Source organism: Trachinotus anak, unplaced genomic scaffold (genome assembly GCF_046630095.1).
Source record: "Trachinotus anak isolate AG129_WGS33_773 ecotype Australia unplaced genomic scaffold, CSIRO_AGI_Tana_v1 ptg000013l, whole genome shotgun sequence".
Lineage (NCBI taxonomy): Eukaryota > Metazoa > Chordata > Actinopteri > Carangiformes > Carangidae > Trachinotus > Trachinotus anak.
Window position 1 is genome coordinate 2,525,595 of NW_027273864.1, and position 18,920 is coordinate 2,544,514.

The window sequence follows — 18,920 nt, forward strand, 5'->3', positions numbered from 1 at the left end:
GTCCAATCCTATATAAAGCTCAAAAGGTCACACACTCCCACAGGGGACAAACTATCACCAATCGTGTTCCCCTTCGTAACAAGTCAATCACCTAATTATCACCCAATGCTCACACTCATTCACTTGAAAATCATCAAATAATTTCAATATTGAATCCTCAATGCAGAATAAACCATACACAAACAATAAAACTCACATTTGCAACTCTCAACAGTGTTTAAACCCAATAATTATACTCCATTAATTGATTAAATGCATTAACTGGTCAGTCCGTTGCCAAGCCTCTCTTCTAAATGACTACAACATGTATTATCTTTTGTATATGTAGACAGATGGATGTATTCTATTAACCCCAAATTAAAAAATGTTCTTATAACAGCCTATAAGTGAGAGCAAACTAAATGTGTATCAACAACAATGACTATAAATGAATGTTTACACAAATGTTTAAAATGCAGGTTTTGTTAAAAGAGTTTGTGGATAAAACCGCACTAGCCTTGATCAGCCTGGATTCAGGAGCTGCACACTCTGTCGTCAGCAAGCCTCAATCCATGTGACGCACTTGCCAGCTGCCTTCTTGTCTGCGCTTTGGAAGATCCCAATTCAGACGCACTTCGTCTCCTCTTTCTCCTCCTCCCACTCTCACACACCATAGGTGGATAAAGGAAGAAAAAGAGAAAACAGACAAAAATTCAGTATCTTGTGAACCCACTAGGTCCTTATAAACAACACAATAAACAATACAGTGTGATTTACGCACATTATCTGCCAACACTTAGGTCATTTTTATCTACATCAGATGTTTTCCTTCTTTTAAACTACAACCATTAATGAACACCAAGTTATCATTTCATACAATACATTATCAATTTAGATATTTTAGTTTGTTTCACTCTAATAACATCTTAAATCTTCCAATAGTATATTATTATCCACAAGCTGTATTTCCTAGTACTCTTTTTACTCTACAATGATTCCAATATCCTACAAACTGCCAAATCATAATGACCTAACATCTTTCTCCATTGCACTACCTTACAAAAAGAGAAGGGAAGGAGCACCCTCACCACTCCTCCTATTAGAGAGAGCCATCTTATTTGCGTTCTATATGGGGTATCCCCCCTTGCTCCACCTCTTAAAATTAGCAAGAACTTCCAGTATATTCTAGCTCTCAGAGAGTGAACATCTAGCCCAATCTCCGTATATCCCCCCAAGATCAGACAGACTCCACATGACAAAGCACAGAGTCAGAAACAAAGAACACACACACAAGCCAGAGCAGAATCTCAGTCAACAACCAAAAATACAGAACCTCCGCTAACAGCCAAATCTATCTTCTCCCCTATTTTGAATAAGACTGTATGTTCTTTAAACAGACAAATCCACTTCATACACTCACACAGACTCACTGAGAAACTCACAGACAGCAAGAAAGAAAGACAGAGAAGGACTACACATTGCACTCATTGCTAATCCTTAATCAAAACTCACATTCCAAAATCAATAAACTTCATCAAAAGATTTTACTTTATTTAGTCTTTTTACCCATGCTTATGCACACAAAATATCCTCACTGATTTTTCCAGTTCTCTTCAAAATCATATACGTCCTTTTTGGGGCTCATACGTTCTTACAGATTGAAAATGTCCCCTCGGAAGAGGCTCATAGATCTTATCAAAGTCCCCCTCAAAGGCTCATAAGTTTTTAGTCACATACATATAAAGTCCTCTTTATATGTATGTCACTTTGTGACGCCAAAATTCTTGTTGTTTCTTAAATAGCGATGATGTGATGATGATGAAGAAAACTCAGCTGACACTGTCTTGCTTGTATATAAAGAGGTTTATTACAAAGAAGTCCAGCATCAAATCAAGCACTTGAGAGAGGAGTCGAAGCCAATGTGAATCTCCTCTGAATAACTGCTCTAACTCCCCGTCTATATAGGAAGATGGGTGAGTCTTCAATCTCTCATCCACACCTAGACCTTTTGACCTAGAAACCCCTAGACACAACCCCTAAATCTTTTCGCCCTAGAGCCCTTGGCTAAGGCCATTAAATCTTTTTGACCAGGGGACTCCTAGCTAAACATACCAAATCCATAAATTCACATAACATAACATACAGAACTTTAGATACTACAACTACTTCCAAGCACTCCCACTGCCATTATCAGACATTTTATTTTTTTATGATAAATGAAGACATAGGTCAGATGTCCTGGCAGTGTGCTGCCTTGTGGTGAGAAGTGTAAAGAGGGGTGGATTGATGGAGTGATGGTGGGGGCAAGAGTGTTCAGGATCCTCACAGCCTGAGGTATGAAGCTGTTGAGCTGCTCCTCCGGGCTTGACCATGACGTAGTCTGTTCCCTGCGGCCTGACCCTGGAGGACGACTTTGGGCAAATGGGCAGCTCCTCAAACTGGGGAAGAAGATGGAAAGCAGCAGTAAGAGAGGATCACTTAGCAGGAAAAAACTGTTAATGTGTGTAGCAAGCCAATGAGACGAGCTCATCAGAGGAGCTGACGATGATCAGATGACGGTGGTCCTCTGTAACAGCTCTCACCCTGCACCACGGGAGTCTGTGAAAATGTCAGTCCTGTGGTGAGCTGCCCTTTCACACTGTCTGCACTAAAGAAGAGCTTCATACTGGATCTATAAAGAGACTTCTGGTCCTGTACCCTGTGGATCCTGTAGTCCAGATAACGGCCTACAGCCAGGACCCATGCTCTGCAGCAGGATCTCATCTCACCTCTATTGTTACACTGTGCTGTCATGTAAGGGAGGTTTAGAAGACTCAGACTCATCGTGGAGATTCTTCTGATAATGAACATACAGAAGAACAAGGTCCAGTAAGTCCAGAAACAGGAGCAGTCAGACGGTCTGAGGTTCAAACCAACCACTCATGGCAGGACACAGACCACTTCCTGGTTCTGAACCACCACACTGTGATCACCTGATTACAGGTGAATCTGCTGGTTCGTTAGCGACCTGTAGATTGACTCAGCTGCTTGTGTTCACACTGAGAGTCCACTGTCATTAAACCAGATCAAAGAACCAAACCCACAGTCTCTGTCCTGACCCTGACCCTGACCCTGACCCTACAGGGTAACACTGTAAATGTACCAACACTCACCATAGTCAGTACAGTTTTACACCTCAAATGGACTACTAACTGATGACAATGATCCTCCTTCAGGTCACATGACTCACCTCGTCATCGGAGCTGCTGGAGGTCTCCTTTTCATCCCCTGGAGAGAGATTGCCACAGTGTCCACATCAGTGAAACACAACACGGAGCAAACATCCATCAGCACAGATCCACATGATGATCCATGTGTTCCCGCTCTTTTAGCTCTGTGTTTGGTCTCGACACACACTCACCTAACCACTGCTAACACACACAACACTGATTATCACAACATGCCACTGCCTCATTCATACACACCTTCACCCTGTTTTCCAGGGGGGGGCACCTGACGACACTGATGACTGTAGTAGTGGGCCACTGAGTTAGCATACATGTTTGCATGGATGTCGACAGCTGACAGTGGTGTTGTCCTCGTAAACAGCTGACCACCCCTCTGTCTAAGCCTCTGACCTGAAACAGACACATCAGTTAAACAGGCGACAGGCTGATGAAGCTGTGCAGGACCACAGAATAGTGTGATCAGCCTCAGCCTCAGGTAAAACCTGTCTCCATGGTGAGCTGGGTGTCAGACTGAAGCAGCCTCAGGTTAAATCTGAGCCACATGAAAACTTATTAAGAGCTCATTCTGCAGATGTTACCTCATATAGCTGTCACCTCGTCTCTTTATCTGACATCAGAGAATCATCTGCGGTCACATGAGAGTAACAACTATTAAGAGCTTAGACTCCTCATCTTTGGCCACACCTGTGATCATACGTGGGAGCTGCAGGTTTGTTTGTGGCTCCTTTGGCTCAGGAGGAAGAGCAGGTCATCCACTAACCAGAGGGATGGGGATTCAATCCCCAGCTTCTCCAGTGTCCTTGGGCAAGATACTGAACCCCAGAGTCCCCCTGATCCTGTATGAGTGTGTGTATGGGTGAATGTGAATTAATGTGAAGTGGTGAGTCTTGGACACGCTCTGTGATGTTCAGAGAGACACCAGCAGCTCCATCTTTAGATGATGTAACAGTAACACTGTTTGATCCTGGATTATATGGTGACAACAGTAGAGACATGCTGTCACTCAACACAAACACCAGTCTGACTCTGACTCAGGATGAAGATTACCTGGACCTCAGAGGATGATGATCCTTCCTGTTAATAATTCAAACATTTGTTACATGAAATGTAATTTACTGATTTAAATGAATCAATTTAGTCCATCACAGTCTAACAGCCCATGGTTCTGGTACTTACTCTTGTATGTGGCAGCAATGATGGACAAAACCACAATAAGAAGGATTAGGCTGCTCACTGCTATGATGATGCCGAAACTGTGTTCAGAGCCACTGCTGGATCTATGAGGCAGGAACATCTACTGTCAGGAAGCTTCACACTTTATCAGCTGCAATACTAACCCTGTAATTAACTGCAATATGTTTCCTTATACCAGAAATAATAAGACAGATGGATTTATATCTTAGACCAAATTATGAAGTAACGTGATGTAACCGTGGTGTAACGTTGGTTGGAGGTATGGACCTCACAGTTGGAGGAGGAGGTGCTGTAACATAGAGAGTAAAATGTGATTTACACAGAAACATCTTTGTTTGCCACATGATCTTTCAGCAAGGTTACAGGGAGGATGAGGTGGTCAGTCAAAAAGACTGTGAGGTGTGCAGCAGGTTGTACATCCTGTCACAGACCTACAGTGTTGGCCCTGACTTATAAAACAGAAGAAACCCCTGGAGCTGGAGCGGTCTGAGAGGAGTCTGTCAGTATCACCTGGAATCAACAAGTCCATATACCATAAACAGGTTTATGAGGGTCCACCAGAGGAATGAAGGGTGGGAACCATAAGGGGCCCTGCGGCTACATAGTGTATAACACAGAGGAGACTGACCAACTCTCAGTGTAGACGATAATATAGAGCTGGTGTCAGAGCCAAGCAGCCATGGATCTACTCTCAGGCTCTCTGCTGAAATTCAGGGGTCTGAGTTCAACTAGAACCATGTCACTAGAACCACATTTATGGTCCTGTGAGAGCAGACACATCCCAGATCCCACAAGAGTGGAACAACCTGTCATCTGATAGTAGTAATTAATAGTATTATTATTACTGTTGGATTGTTAGTGTGGGATTGTTAATGTTTGATTGTTGCTGTGGGACCGTTACTGTTTCATTGTTCCTGTGGGATTGTTACTGTTTCATTGTTACTGTGGGATTGTGTCATATAATTTGTTACAGTTTCAAGTCACTTTTTTAATAACAAACACAAACAACAGATCTGCTCTGTATTTACTTTTAAGAATAAACATGTCGTGTGTTGTACGTACCTAAGATGTCAAGTTTCACCTCTGCAGTCCACCAGCCGGAGGAGCAGCAATCTAGATATTGCTGCTCCTCCGGCCTCCATCATCCTTTGGCGTAACACATAATTGTAAGTTAAGTGAGCTTACTGCATCTTTAACATTTTCCCGCACAGCCACACAGTGAGAGCAACTCACTCTACACCAATACATCTGGTCATAATCATAGTATATAGGTCTATACCTTGACGTCCATCTGGACGAGTCATACCTGCTCTGCTTCACACAGATGAGATTAAGCAAACTGTAAACTTTAACCAACACCCTCCTGTAACCATACGAACCTACTTCCACAGAGTAAACTTGGCCTTGAGGCTTCTCGTAAACACTTGAATATACAATTCTCCCTGGCATCTCTGCAAAACACTGGAAATGTTTGATATTTGAGCAAGTCGCGTCATCAATCGTCAATAGTAGGGCTGACTGGAATCTATCATCTACACTCTTCACTGTCTCAGGACACTCATGATGGTCACACCACCAGGATTTAGAGTAATCTTGCAGGTCCGGAGAATACTGGCAGATGATCTCAAAGCGCTCTCCTGGCTTTGGCTCCACTCGAACAGGCCTGATCTCCAAAGAACCGAGTTTGTCTCTAACCTGGAGCTGCACTACAAAAACCTTTGTGTGATTGTGAAAAATCAGTGTGAGTCTGTAGGATCCTGCATCGCTGTGTGTTAGTTGATGCTTCTCCAGGGAGAAAGCGCTGTGGCTGTTCAGGATCTTGAAGTCCCCTCTGGCTTTGTTTTCAGGACCCAGGACTGTGTTTGGCTGACAGGAACTGGCATTGGCCAAGCGGCACCAGTGTTTCTCTGAGGCGGCCATTATTTCCTGTTCAGTGCCTTGTGACATGACTATAGATTATCCAACAAACCCAATCACAACAGTTGGATTTCGAGCTGACAAAATCAAAAGAAAACCAACATAAGCTCTGGGTTCAGAATTGTAGTTTGATGAAGAAGAGGACAGAGAAGGAAAAACAAATGAAGCTTCATTTCAACACATCCTAACAACTGCACAGCTGTCCTCTTTAATTCCCTTCGAATATCCCACTCCCCGCTTATTTCCATGACTGCTGTCTCCCATCTCAGGGACACAAGCAGGGATATTTTGTAGTGTTGTCTGAATGTAGAGTGAGAATTATTATACCCTACGTAGTGGACTCATAGTATCCCACAATGCATCATAAAAAGTAGTGTACAACTGATGGTCACTAACCAAGTAATATATACACACGTGGACAAAATTGTTGGTACCCTTCCGTTAAAGAAAGGAAAACCCACAATGGTCACTGAAATAACTTGAAATTGACAAAAGGAATAATACATGAAAATTTACTGAAAATTAACTAATGAAAATCAGACATTGCTTTTGAATTGTGGTTCAACAGAATCATTTTAAAAAACAAACTAATGAAACTGGCCTGGACAAAAATGATGGTGCCCTTAACTTAATATTTTGTTGCACAACCTTTTGAGGCAATCACTGCAATCAAGCGTTTCCTGTAACTCTCAATGAGACTTCTGCACCTGTCGACAGGTATTTTGGCCCACTCCTCATGAGCAAACTGCTCCAGCTGTCTCAGGTTTGAAGGGTGCCTTCTCCAGACTGCATGTTTCAGCTCCTTCCACAGATGTTCAATAGGATTTAGATCAGGGCTCATAGAAGGCCACTTCAGAGTAGTCCAGTGTTTTGTTCTTAGCCATTCTTGGGTGTTTTTAGCTGTGTGTTTTGGGTCATTAGGACCCATGACCTGCAACTGAGACCAAGCTTTCTGACACTGGGCAGCACATTTTGCTCCAGAATACCTTGATAGTCTTGAGATTTCATTGTACCCTGCACAGATTCAAGACACCCTGTGCCAGAAGCAGCAAAGCAGCCCCAGAGCATAACCGAGCCTCCTCCATTTTTTTTTTACAGTAGGTACAGTGTTCTTTTCTTTGTATGCTTCATTTTTGCGTCTGTGAACATAGAGCTGATGTGACTTGCCAAAAAGCTCATCTGTCCAAAGGACATTCTCCCAGAAACTTTGTGGCTTGTCAATATGCATTTTGGCAAATTCCAGTCTCGCTTTTTTATGATTTGCTTTCAATAGTGGTGTCCTCGGTCGTCTTCCGTGAAGTCCACTTTGGCTCAAACAGTGACGGATGGTGCAATCTGACACTGATGTACCTTGACCTTGGAGTTCACCTCTAATCTCTTAGGAAGTTGTTCTGGGCTCTTTGGTTACCATTCGCATTATCCGTCTCTTCAATTTGTCACCAATTTTCCTCTTGCGGCCACGTCCAGGGAGGTTGGCTACAGTCCCATGGATGTTAAACTTCTGAATAATATGTGCAACTGTAGTTACAGGAACATCAAGCTGCTTGGAGATGGTCTTATAGCCTTTACCTTTAACATGCTTGTCTATAATTTTCTTTCTAATCGCCCGAGACAACTCTCTCCTTGGCTTTCTGTGGTCCATGTTCAGTGTGGTACACACCATGATACCAAACAGCACAGTGACTACTTTTCACCCTTTAAATAGGCAGACTGACTGATTACAAGGTTGAAGACACCTGTGATGCTAATTACAGGACACACCTTAGTTTAACATGTCCCTATGGTCAAATTATTTTCAATCTTTCCTAGGGGTACCATCATTTTTGTCCAGGCCAGTTTCGTTAGTTTGTTTTTTAAATGATTCTCTTGAACCACAATTCAAAAGCAATGTCTGATTTTCATTAGTTAATTTTCAGTAAATTTTAATGCATTATTTTTTTTGTCAGTTTCAAGTTATTTCAGTGACCATTGTGGGTTTTTCTTTCTTTAACGGAAGGGTACCAACAATTTTGTCCACGTGTGTACCATCATACATTGTGCTCACAGTGTAAGACAGAAAAATGATGTGGAGAAATTACCCATGTAGTGTCCGAAAGTGTTTTTCAATTTTACTAATGAGCTCACTATATAGACCTCTATATAGAGGGAGGAGTGAATGAGTGAGTGATTTCGGACACAACCCTGGTCTTGCTGGTTAAGTGTGTGGGGGTGGGCGTGGTCAACATGCAGCTGCAGCAGAGAGGTGTGGAGAGGGCTGCCAGATGAGCTCTCATCACAGAACATCTCCATCTACGATAACAGAGCGACCACAGCAGCTAACGTGATGATGTCAGACTTACCCTCAAGCACGTTCACCCTGTATGTCTGTCCAAGTCTCCTGAGTGACATGTGGCACATGTACAGTCCTGCGTCGCTGCGCTTGAGTCCAGGTAACCCCACATAAACCTTTGAGTTGCGGTTAGATATTTGAATGGGCCTGCTCAGTGTTGTCACGTTTGTGCACTTGCTGCAGTTATGAGGGTAAGAAGGGCAGTAACATAACCCTAAGGCCTCAGTGCTGGAGCACAGGAGGGTGACAGAGGCATTCCTCCTCACATTGATGGTCACCTCCAACCCCCACACACCTGGAACGACAGGTCACACAGGTGTTACTGCTGGAGCCTCAACCCCCCCCCCCCCCCCCGGCCTCGACTCATCCTTCTATCACAGACTCAGAGCTCAGTTACCATGACATGCTCTCTCTGTCTCTGACAGAACAAGCTGATAGGTAAAGAAGAGACGTCTAACAGCAGCAGAAACTTTCCACTGTTTATCTGATGATAAGCCACTGACAACGACACACACAGGAAGTCACAGTCACAGCTACAGAGTTACTTCTAACTGCCACTCTGACCTCACATTACAAGGTGTGTGGTGATGAACGATGGACCCCTTCCCCCATCTGATCACTGTGTATGTTCCTGTTCCATCAGGATCCAGTTCTCATAGCAGTCTGGACTGGACTGGATCCTTGTACCAGATCAGGTTTACTGTGTGTCACAGGTTTGTGGTGATTTGATGGAACATGCTAATGACTGAGCATCATGTGATCACTATGTCAGATAAAATAATACAGGTGGTTTAACTTCCCAAACCATACAGCTCTGAAATAAATTAATTAGGAAATACATGTAGAAATATATACATTTATTTTGAATGTAAATATACAATATATAAAAATATGTAAATGAATCAATAAAGAAATAGATGGTGTTTTAAAAATGATTTTTTTTATCTATTTTTGGAGACTTTTTAATTTTTTTTTTGAGACTTTATTTCCTAATGCTACATTTAATTCCCATCTCTTTTTATTTCCATCTGATATATTCAATAGTGAGTGGTTATCTCACTGATTCAGGCCAAATAAACAGCATGGTCAGGGTGAGAGCGAGGTTATTTTGAAAATACAATTAAATATTTATTTACTCACATATATTTATATGTACATTTATTTCTTCTTCCGGCTCTCAACGAAGGCGGACGCATCTTCCCCCTCTCTCCTCTCCCTTTTTTTCCCTGCCTTGCATCTCACATCTCGTCCTGTCTTGTCTAAACCTTGGAAGCCTCTCTCCGCACTGCTCTCTAAATCTAAAATCATGGAATTGGTCAACTGGTCTCTCAACGCAATTGACAGGATCTTCTCGACGAGAAGCCCGGGTTCGGGGGAACCTGTCTGCCCTGGCGGAACGTACGCCGCTGGTTACATGAGGGACTCCTGGGAGGACTGGAGGGTCGTGTGCCTGGCGAGTCTTTCCGTTGAGGACATCGAAGATCTCTATATATTCGGAACTGTGATATCAGGCTTTCTGCTGATTGGATTAGGCATTGCCCTGGTGTATCGGAAAATTCGGAAGACGGTGACAGCAGTCCAAATCCCCACGCTGCCCGACATAATTGATGGAGTGAGTAAAGCTGTAAGCACTCAGACTGTGATTGTGAACCGCAACTTGGGAACCACCTTGGAAGGAGCTGTCAACACCCTGTCTGTGGCAATAGACAGAGCTGTTAACGCTCAGACTGTGGTCATAAATCGCAATATGGGTCACATCTTGGAGAAGCTTTCAGCTTTGCAAAGGAGAATGGATGGAGATGACCAGAATGGACTAACAGAGTAAGCCGTGTCTATTGACACGGCGCCTCAATGGCAGTGGCTAAGGCTGGCTGCCTGTCTGTACTGGAACCACCTCCTCCCCCCCTCCCCCCTCCCCTGGAGCAAGTTGTTTGCGTCGATATGTTGTAAAATGTGCTTATATATGCTTATGTTGCCGAGGTTTTTTTTATCAAATCCACACTGTACCCCCCCTGGAGTATAGTTTGGGTTTATTTCTTTTTTTTAAGATGTTACATTTTGACTTAGATGAAGTTACATAGTAAACTACAGACAAACCACCTGACATCCCATTGACTGTGGTTTTAGGGGCCCTGCAGGTCTGCAGCCCCAGGACTTTTTCCCACTGACGGACCCTCGACTGATCACGACCATATACTATAAATGTTTCCTCATTATGTTTGTGATTGGAGCAGGGTAACATTTCCTAGAAATGAAAAAACGGTTCTCACCCTGTTTTAATGACAGAGTGAATGGATGGAGGCTGAACTCATTCAAGTCTGACATCTCATTTTAGTCTTGAAAACAATTAATAAAATACACTGGTTATAAACTGCAGTGTTGGATAATCGAAAATCATTCAGTGTGAGCTCACACTCCTCACTACATGAGGTCAGATGCTTCCTGATGAAACATCAACAGTGACTGTGGTGATTTAATCAAAGAAAGGGACTCACTGTCTGCTGAGAGGAGCAGGAACACACAGAGCCTCACAGCACAGATGGTCACAGTCCTGTCAGGTCCAGAGGATTCAGGTTCAGACTCCTGTTTCAGAAGCTACACTGTGAGTCTACATCATCATCATCTTCATCATGAGCCCTGCTGCCTCAGTGGAAACTGTGGTTTTTATCTGACAGGAAGTGAAAAGTTTTATCTGAAACCTCTCATCAGTCGAGTGTGTCCTGTCCTCCCACCAGAGTTTTGATAGAGTTCTCCATGGTGATTAGAGCTCCGCCCCTCAGGATAGATCAACGTCAGCTGATGGATATACAGTACTTAGTTTGTGTTCTCAAGCCAGTTGGACAGAGGAGTATGCATTAGAGGCTGCTCTAAATATTCATCTATAAATATCTGAAACCACATCTCTCACCAGGGTCTCCTGCTTCAAAAGCGGATCCCACTCTGTACATGAGGCATGAAGCATTCACACTGATTAATTCTTAAACTTTAAGGGTCAGACTGATGAGCTGACAAAGAAACTGTCCAAATATGTTGGTTTATTTTCTAAATTCAGTTCATTTTCTACACCTGAGGCACTGCAAACATATCACTTCTTCCTTTAGTCTCATAGACACTATTATTATTATAGACTAGTAGAGACTCACAGGAAAGGGGGTAGAGAGAGGGGAATGACATGCAGGAAAGAGTCAGACCAGTCGGGAGTCGAACCAACGACTGCCTGCTAAGAGTGTCTTGCGCTCAACGTGGTACGCACCCTAACCACTCAACTATCGGGCCGCCCCTAATGAGCAAGTATTTATAATAAAATGAAAGTGGTTGTAATAACAAGCAGAGGTGGAGTGAAGCTGACCCTGCATGCCAGTGCATGCCAGAGAAGTGCATCATTTGGGTACAAGCGGTCTGAAAAGTGGCAAAATGAAGTCTGCACTTTGATTGACTGATGTAAAGGGATGTAGTCTATGATTTAAACTTAAGGAACTAGTTGATAAATTCTGAATTTAACACTAAATTAAAGAATATCCTCATCAGAACAGTGAACAGAAACATTTCACTCTCAGCTTTATTTGTGTTGCTGCATCTATTGTGCTACTATTAAAAGGGGATCATAAAAACATACCAATTAGACAGAGAATCCATCCCCTGATTTTTGGTGCCTTCTCTTGGCAGAGATGATGATATGAAGCAAATTCTTTCTGCTTGAATTTCACAGAAAAAGCTTTTTGGCGCCAGAGCAAATGGAAAGTAAAAGATCCAACCACAGACAAGTATATGGAAACATCCAAGCTACCAACAACACAGCCTCTGGTGTAAACAGATGAGCAAGATAGTAAGTTGTCCATATTATTTTACTAGCTAGCCATCTACCTATCCAAACCTAAGTGAATTTATTATGCATATCTGTTGGGTTCTATATTTATGATGTGCCATATGTAGCCTAAGTGTTCTGATTTGAAGGTTCAGACACTGCTAACCAGCTAGCCCTGGCTCCTCCTGCTTCATGTGTACCCTGCCTGCAGTCAGGTCTCTGGTCTCACGGGTGGTGTGTAACACTGCAGTCTTGGGCTGCAGCTGGTGACGGTGGTTCTTGTTGCTGCCATCACCAGCCCAGCTGCAGTCTGCAGTCTCTTAGTGGTGTGTTGGTGCTGCACTGTGACAACAGAGTGGAGGAGATGAGTCCCATTGTCACCCACTGTTTATCATGATTATATGATTTTTATTGTGTGTTCATTTTCTGTGAAATAAAAAGAAAAAGGATGAGACAGAAAGAGCAAGAAAGAGAGCGAGCCCCTTGATACTAAACCTCCTGTGCAGCTGTTTAACCTGCAAGCATGAAAACCAGATAATAACTTTATTCAGTACAGGTGGGGGTTTTTGGATTCTGTATGTGATCTGGTCTCTGGATGTGAACTTGGTCTCCTTCTGTGAACTGGTCTCCGTATGTGAAATGGTCTCCAGATGTGAACCTGGTCCCTGGATGTGAACTGGTCTCTGGATGTGAGCCTGGTCTGGATGTGAACTGGTCTCTGGTCTCTGGATGTGAGCGTGGTTTCTTGATGTGAACTGGTCTCTGGTCTCTGGATGTGAATGTGGTTTCTGGATGTGAACTGCTCTCCGGATGTGAACTGGTCTGGATGTGAACTGGCCTCTGGACAATAACCTGGTCTCTGGATGTGAACTGGTCTCTGGATGTGAGCCTGGTCTGGATGTGAACTGGTCTCTGGTCTCTGGATGTGAATGTGGTTTCTGGATGTGAACTGCTCTCCGGATGTGAACTGGTCTGGATGTGAACTGGCCTCTGGACAATAACCTGGTCTCTGGATGTGAACTGGTCTCCGGATGTGAACCTGGTATGGATGTGAACTGGTCTCTGGATGTGAACTGGTTTTCTGGATGTGAACTGGTCTCTGGTCATGAACGTGGTTTCTGGATGTGAATCTGGTCTCTGGATGTGAACTGGTCTCCAGATGTGAACCTGTTCTGGACATGAACTGGTCTCTGGATGTGAATCTGGTCTCTTTATGTGAATTGGTTCTGGGTGTGAACTGGTCTCTGGATGTGAACCTGGTCTGGACATGAACTGGTTCTGGATGTGAACTGGTCTCTGGTCTCTGGTCATGAACGTTGTTACTGGGTGTGAACTGGCCTCCGGATGTGGACTGGTCTCTGGATGTGAACCTGGTCTGGATGTGAACTGGTCTCTGGATGTAAACCTGGTCTCTGGATGTGAACTGGTCTCCGTATGTGAAATGGTCTCTGGATGTGAACCTGGTCTCCGGATGTGGACTGGTCTCTGGATGTGAACCTGGTCTGGATGTGAACTGGTCTCTGGATGTAAACCTGGTCTCTGGATGTGAACCTGGTCTCTGGATGTGAACCTAGTCTCTGAATGTGAACTGGTGTCTGGATGTGAACCTTGTTTCTGGATGTGAGATGGTCTCTGGATGTGAACTGGTCTCTAATGATAAAAGGTTTCAGCTCTAACTGAGGAGTTGATTCATTCTCACTTAATCTACTCTACAAAATAAAACCTGTGAACTGGGTCAAATCTTGGTCTTGAACTGGATCCTTCAGCTTCCTGTCTCCTCTGTGTAGAGCCTCATGAAGAACCAAGTCCTCAGTCATCATCAATGAACCTTTATTAGGTCTTTAACAGTGACAGTAAATATGGACTCTAACAGGAAACCAGCTGACATCAGGCGTCGTGTCATTTCCCATAACGAAGACCAAAGGAGTTCAGGTTGTACGAGGACCCACCGTGATGTTTCTTTATGGCCCGAGGGAGGACCACCTTTGGGATCCACCATCTTGTCCTGGGAAACTTTCCATCAGCCCAGTGGATCTTAGCTGCTAAATTCCCAGAATTCTTTGCTGATGGCAGCACTGATGTGTGGCTTATATCTCTCAGGGCTTTGAGGATCAGCTGATCTGAAGTACAAACAAGACAAAGATCTGACTCCCACTTTTCTGATCTACATGAAACCAGAGCAGAATTAATACGACATAAATATTTTACGTGAATTGTTAAAACAAAGTTTCATTTTCTAAAATAAAATATTTAAAATTTCATTTTAATGCTCAACAGTTAACGAAAAGCAGATGTTTGGTTTCTGTTGCTGGATCAGAGACTGTCTCAGGGGTTTGGGCGGGGCCTTGATACTGTGGCTGTGGTCCTGATCACTACTGCACAGACTCTAGGGCCACATTCTTCAGCGGCTGCATGTGAGGCTGAGGCCTTTAAAACTTAAGTCATTGTGAATACAAATTTTGTGCTGTCACGGTTGCTAGGCAACATGAACTGATGGCGGTAGTCATAATGAGATATTTTAGCTTCATTATAGCACAGTGGGAGGACGTCGTCAAGTCAAGGTCTACCTTGTTTGCAGTTTTCACATGTAAAACCAGTTGAATACTGTCAGTGTCTTCTGTATCCCCAATTGACTCCCCAACACAACCTAGGACCTGTTTTGACCCTGACCCTGTGCAGCAGTCTGTCAGTACAGTGATTGTGTTGTGCTGAGCTCTGACAGCAGCAGCTGTACTGACGACCGCCTGCAGCTGCTGACACGTAGACCTGACCTAGTTTAATCCAGGTTACTGATCTGAGTTTGGAGAAAACTTCAGAGGTCTGTAGACCTGAAACTGTACCTTCAGTGTAGTGGGTGGATGTCACAGTGCTGGTGGTGTAGACCTCTGTTGACAAAGCAGCCATCACCAGAGCAACAAAGAGTCGTGGCATTGTCCCAGTCAGAGTGCTGGAGCAGCTGAGGCACCTGTGTTACCTGTGTGAGCAGAGCAGTGAGGCCGCAGGTCAGTTCAACATTAGGTTCAACAGAGCAGAGCATTGTGTGGGACATTCAGGGTCAATCCGGACACCAAAACCCAGGTTCCACAGTCCCACAGTAAGAAACCTGTAGGTGAATACCCCCGACTACCCTGTCACACCTGGGAAAGGTGAGGCACATTACCTGTCGCATTGTAAGAACTGTATGTATGAGGAAGTCTGATGAGGATGTAAGCTGTGCCTGATGATGTAATGTGAGGATATCATGTAGCATCATATGATAACATATTGAACAATGAATAAAAAGTTATGTTTTATTTCTTTAATTGAAATCATGATGGCATCATATATGACATCATATGGTATAAATACTGACGACTCCCTCTGTAGATTACTTCTTGAACTCTGTGTCTTGTGACATCATATGGTCATGTGACACACTGACCACATCATGATGATGTCACATGGTGTCACATGATGACACCTGATGCCATCAGATGGTGATGTCATGTATGATGCCACACATTATGATAACACTACAGGTTCATTGAGATAACCAAGTTGTGTTATGTTTTTCTTCACTGTATGCAGTCATATACAGCTGACAAGCTAACGGCTAAAGGTTAACAAGCCTAATTAGACCTGATCTGGTCACATGTCCTCACCCGCAGACTGCGGCTGTTGTTGTCAGATCAACATACTGTAATCAAAAACCTCTGTTGTGTGTCTGTGCAGGACAGCTACACTGTGTACACATCCTCCTGTCCCCTGTCTCTAACGTGGACCAGTAGAGTCTGATTGGGTGCAGCAGGGTCCTGGTCTTTGTGAGCCATATCAGTCTGACCTCAGCACCAGCACCCCACAGAGATGAAAACCTTAAAGGTATTTCATCAATAATTCATTCTGTGTGTGTGTGTGTGTGTCTGGATCTGGGCCCTGTCTCATAAACTGTAACACCAGAGAAGGATCAGCCTAAAATAGACCAATACTTTTGTTCAGTAATAATTGGTAATAATTAGCAGGTGTTCATCTGATTCAGTGTGACATCATCATTATCCCTGATGTCATCACAAACAAACCTGCTTCAGCCTTCATGTTCTGATCCAGTCACACTGAAAGACTCCTGTAATCTTTATCATCTTCATCATCATCATTATCACACATTCACCTCCTCATTAGAGTGATGATGTGTGGAGGTTTGTTTCTCTGTCAGTCTCTCAAGCTACCTGCTCTCGTCCTCTGGACTCTCTTCATCCACCTACACCACCTGTTGAATGAGGATCCAACTGTTGGACCAGGATCCAGTTGTTGGTCCAGGATTAAGCTGTTGGACCAGGATCCAGTTGTTGGACGAGGATCCAGCTGTTTGTAAACGATGCCCCCCTGGTGCTGCTGTCTAACACTGTGACCACTGTTCATTGAGGAGATAATGTCACACACAACACACACACACACACAGACTGTGATGGTCTTACCTGAATGCTGAAGACGAGCACTGACTGAGACCCTGGTCCTCCTCCTGGATCATGGGTCTTTTTATAGGGTGACACCTCCTGCGTCATCATCACTGACCACTGGTTGGTGCTGTGTGTTTGTGTGTGTGCGTGTGTGTGTGTGAGAGAAAGAGAGAGAGCAGCACACACACACCTATACCTTTCCTCTTCATTCATCTGGTCTCAGTGAATTCCCATGTTGCTCTGGTCTTTCTGTAATAGACCTGGGATCAGGTCTGTGGTGAACACAAAAGCCTGGAGGTCATGACAACAAGAGGACAATGAAAAGTGAAGAGGGCTGAATAATACAACCTAAAAATACACACAAACATTCAGACAGACTCAACAAGAGGCTCCAATGAGAACCAGTCAGTTTATAATGTGTCCCAGTAAAATCTGATCCTGAGACCAGGAACATTGATCATTATGGTATTGACTGAGATGATTTCACCTGTGGTCTCAGTTATAACAGCAAGTTATTCTAAATACTCATTATTTAAAATCCACTGTGACACTGTCTCATTTAATGTCGGACCAGAGACCAGAGACCAGAGGACCAGGACCAGGACCAGGACCAGAGACAAGAGGACCATAGGACCAGCGACCATAGGCCAGAGAACCAGAGAGCAGGGGATCATAGGACCAGCGACCATAGGCCAGAGAACCAGAGAGCAGAGGAACTGAGGAACAGAGGAACAGAGGACCAGAGGACCAGAGGACCAGAGACAAGAGGACCAGAGACAAGAGGACCAGAGGAACAGAGATCAGAAATCAGAGGACCAGAGGACCATAAATCAGAGGACCAGAGATCAGAGGACAAGAGGATCAGAGACCAGAGGAAAAGAAAGCAGAGGACCAGAGGACCAGAGATCAGAGGACCAAAGACCAGAGGACCAGAGACCAGTGGACCAGAAACCAGACGACCAGATGAACAGATGAACAGAGGAGACCAGACGACAAGCGGACCAGAGACCTTTGTACAAGAGGACCAGGCGACCAGAAATTAGAGGACCAGGGACCAGAGGACCAGAGGAACAGAGGACCAGAGCATCAGAGAAGTGATGACCAGGGACTAGAGAACCAGGGACCAGACATCAGAGGACCAGAGATCAGAGGACAAGAGGATCAGAGACCAGAGGAAAAGAAAGCAGAGGACCAGAGGACCAGAGATCAGAGGACCAAAGACCAGAGGACCAGAGACCAGTGGACCAGAAACCAGACGACCAGATGAACAGAAGAACAGAGGAGACCAGACGACAAGCGGACCAGAGACCTTTGTACAAGAGGACCAGGCGACCAGAAATTAGAGGACCAGGGACCAGAGGACCAGAGGAACAGAGGACCAGAGCATCAGAGAAGTGATGACCAGGGACTAGAGAACCAGGGACCAGACATCAGAGGACCAGAGGATCAGAGACCAGAGACCAGACGACCAGATGAACAGAAGAACAGAGGAGACCAGACAACAAGCAGACCAGAGACCTTTGTACAAGAGGACCAGGCGACCAGAGGACCAGATGACCAGAAATTAGAGGACCAGAGACCAGTGACCAAAGACCAGAGGACCAGAGATCAGAGACCAAAGACCAGAAGCCCAGAGACCAGACAATGAGAGGACCACAGACCTTTGTACAAGAGGACCAGAGGACCAGAGCTCAGAAATCAATGGACCAAAGGACCAGAGATCAGAGGACTAGAGACCAGAGGACCGGGGCACCAGGGGACCAGAGACCAGAAATCGGAGTACCAGAGACCAGAGGACCAGAAGACCAGAGGACCAGAGACCAGAGGACCAGAAATCTGAGAACCAGAGGATCAGAGACCCAGAGGACCAGAGGCTGGAGGACGAAATACCAGAGAACCAGAGACCAGAGGAACAGAGGAACAGAAATCAGAGGACCAGACAGCAGAGGACTAGAGGACCAAAGTTCAGAAATCTGCACCTGCTCACGGAACGCCCCCTCATGCAAACATGGGCGGTCTGTGACTGAGGACATAGA

At 44.4% G+C, this 18,920-nt stretch overlaps 2 protein-coding genes across 3 annotated transcripts; one reads left to right on the forward strand and one right to left on the reverse strand.

The window, feature by feature from the left end:
• Window positions 1-14,264: 14,264 nt before the first annotated feature.
• Window positions 14,265-17,923, reverse strand: kiss1 (KiSS-1 metastasis suppressor). Of its 2 annotated transcripts, XM_071494452.1 has the most exons (3): window positions 16,903-17,923; window positions 15,292-15,425; window positions 14,265-14,571 (listed from the first exon to the last, which is right to left on the reverse strand). In XM_071494452.1, exons 2-3 carry the CDS (start codon window positions 15,380-15,382, stop codon window positions 14,351-14,353), a joined length of 312 nt encoding a protein of 103 aa, XP_071350553.1. In that variant the 5' UTR covers window positions 15,383-15,425; window positions 16,903-17,923; the 3' UTR covers window positions 14,265-14,350. The 2 variants fall into 2 exon arrangements, with proteins under 2 accessions (XP_071350553.1, XP_071350552.1); XM_071494451.1 differs by having other exon boundaries at window positions 15,292-17,922.
• Window positions 16,954-17,927, forward strand: LOC139631347 (octapeptide-repeat protein T2-like). Its single transcript, XM_071495530.1, has 2 exons — window positions 16,954-16,970; window positions 17,459-17,927. Exons 1-2 carry the CDS (start codon window positions 16,954-16,956, stop codon window positions 17,925-17,927), a joined length of 486 nt encoding a protein of 161 aa, XP_071351631.1.
• Window positions 17,928-18,920: the final 993 nt, after the last annotated feature.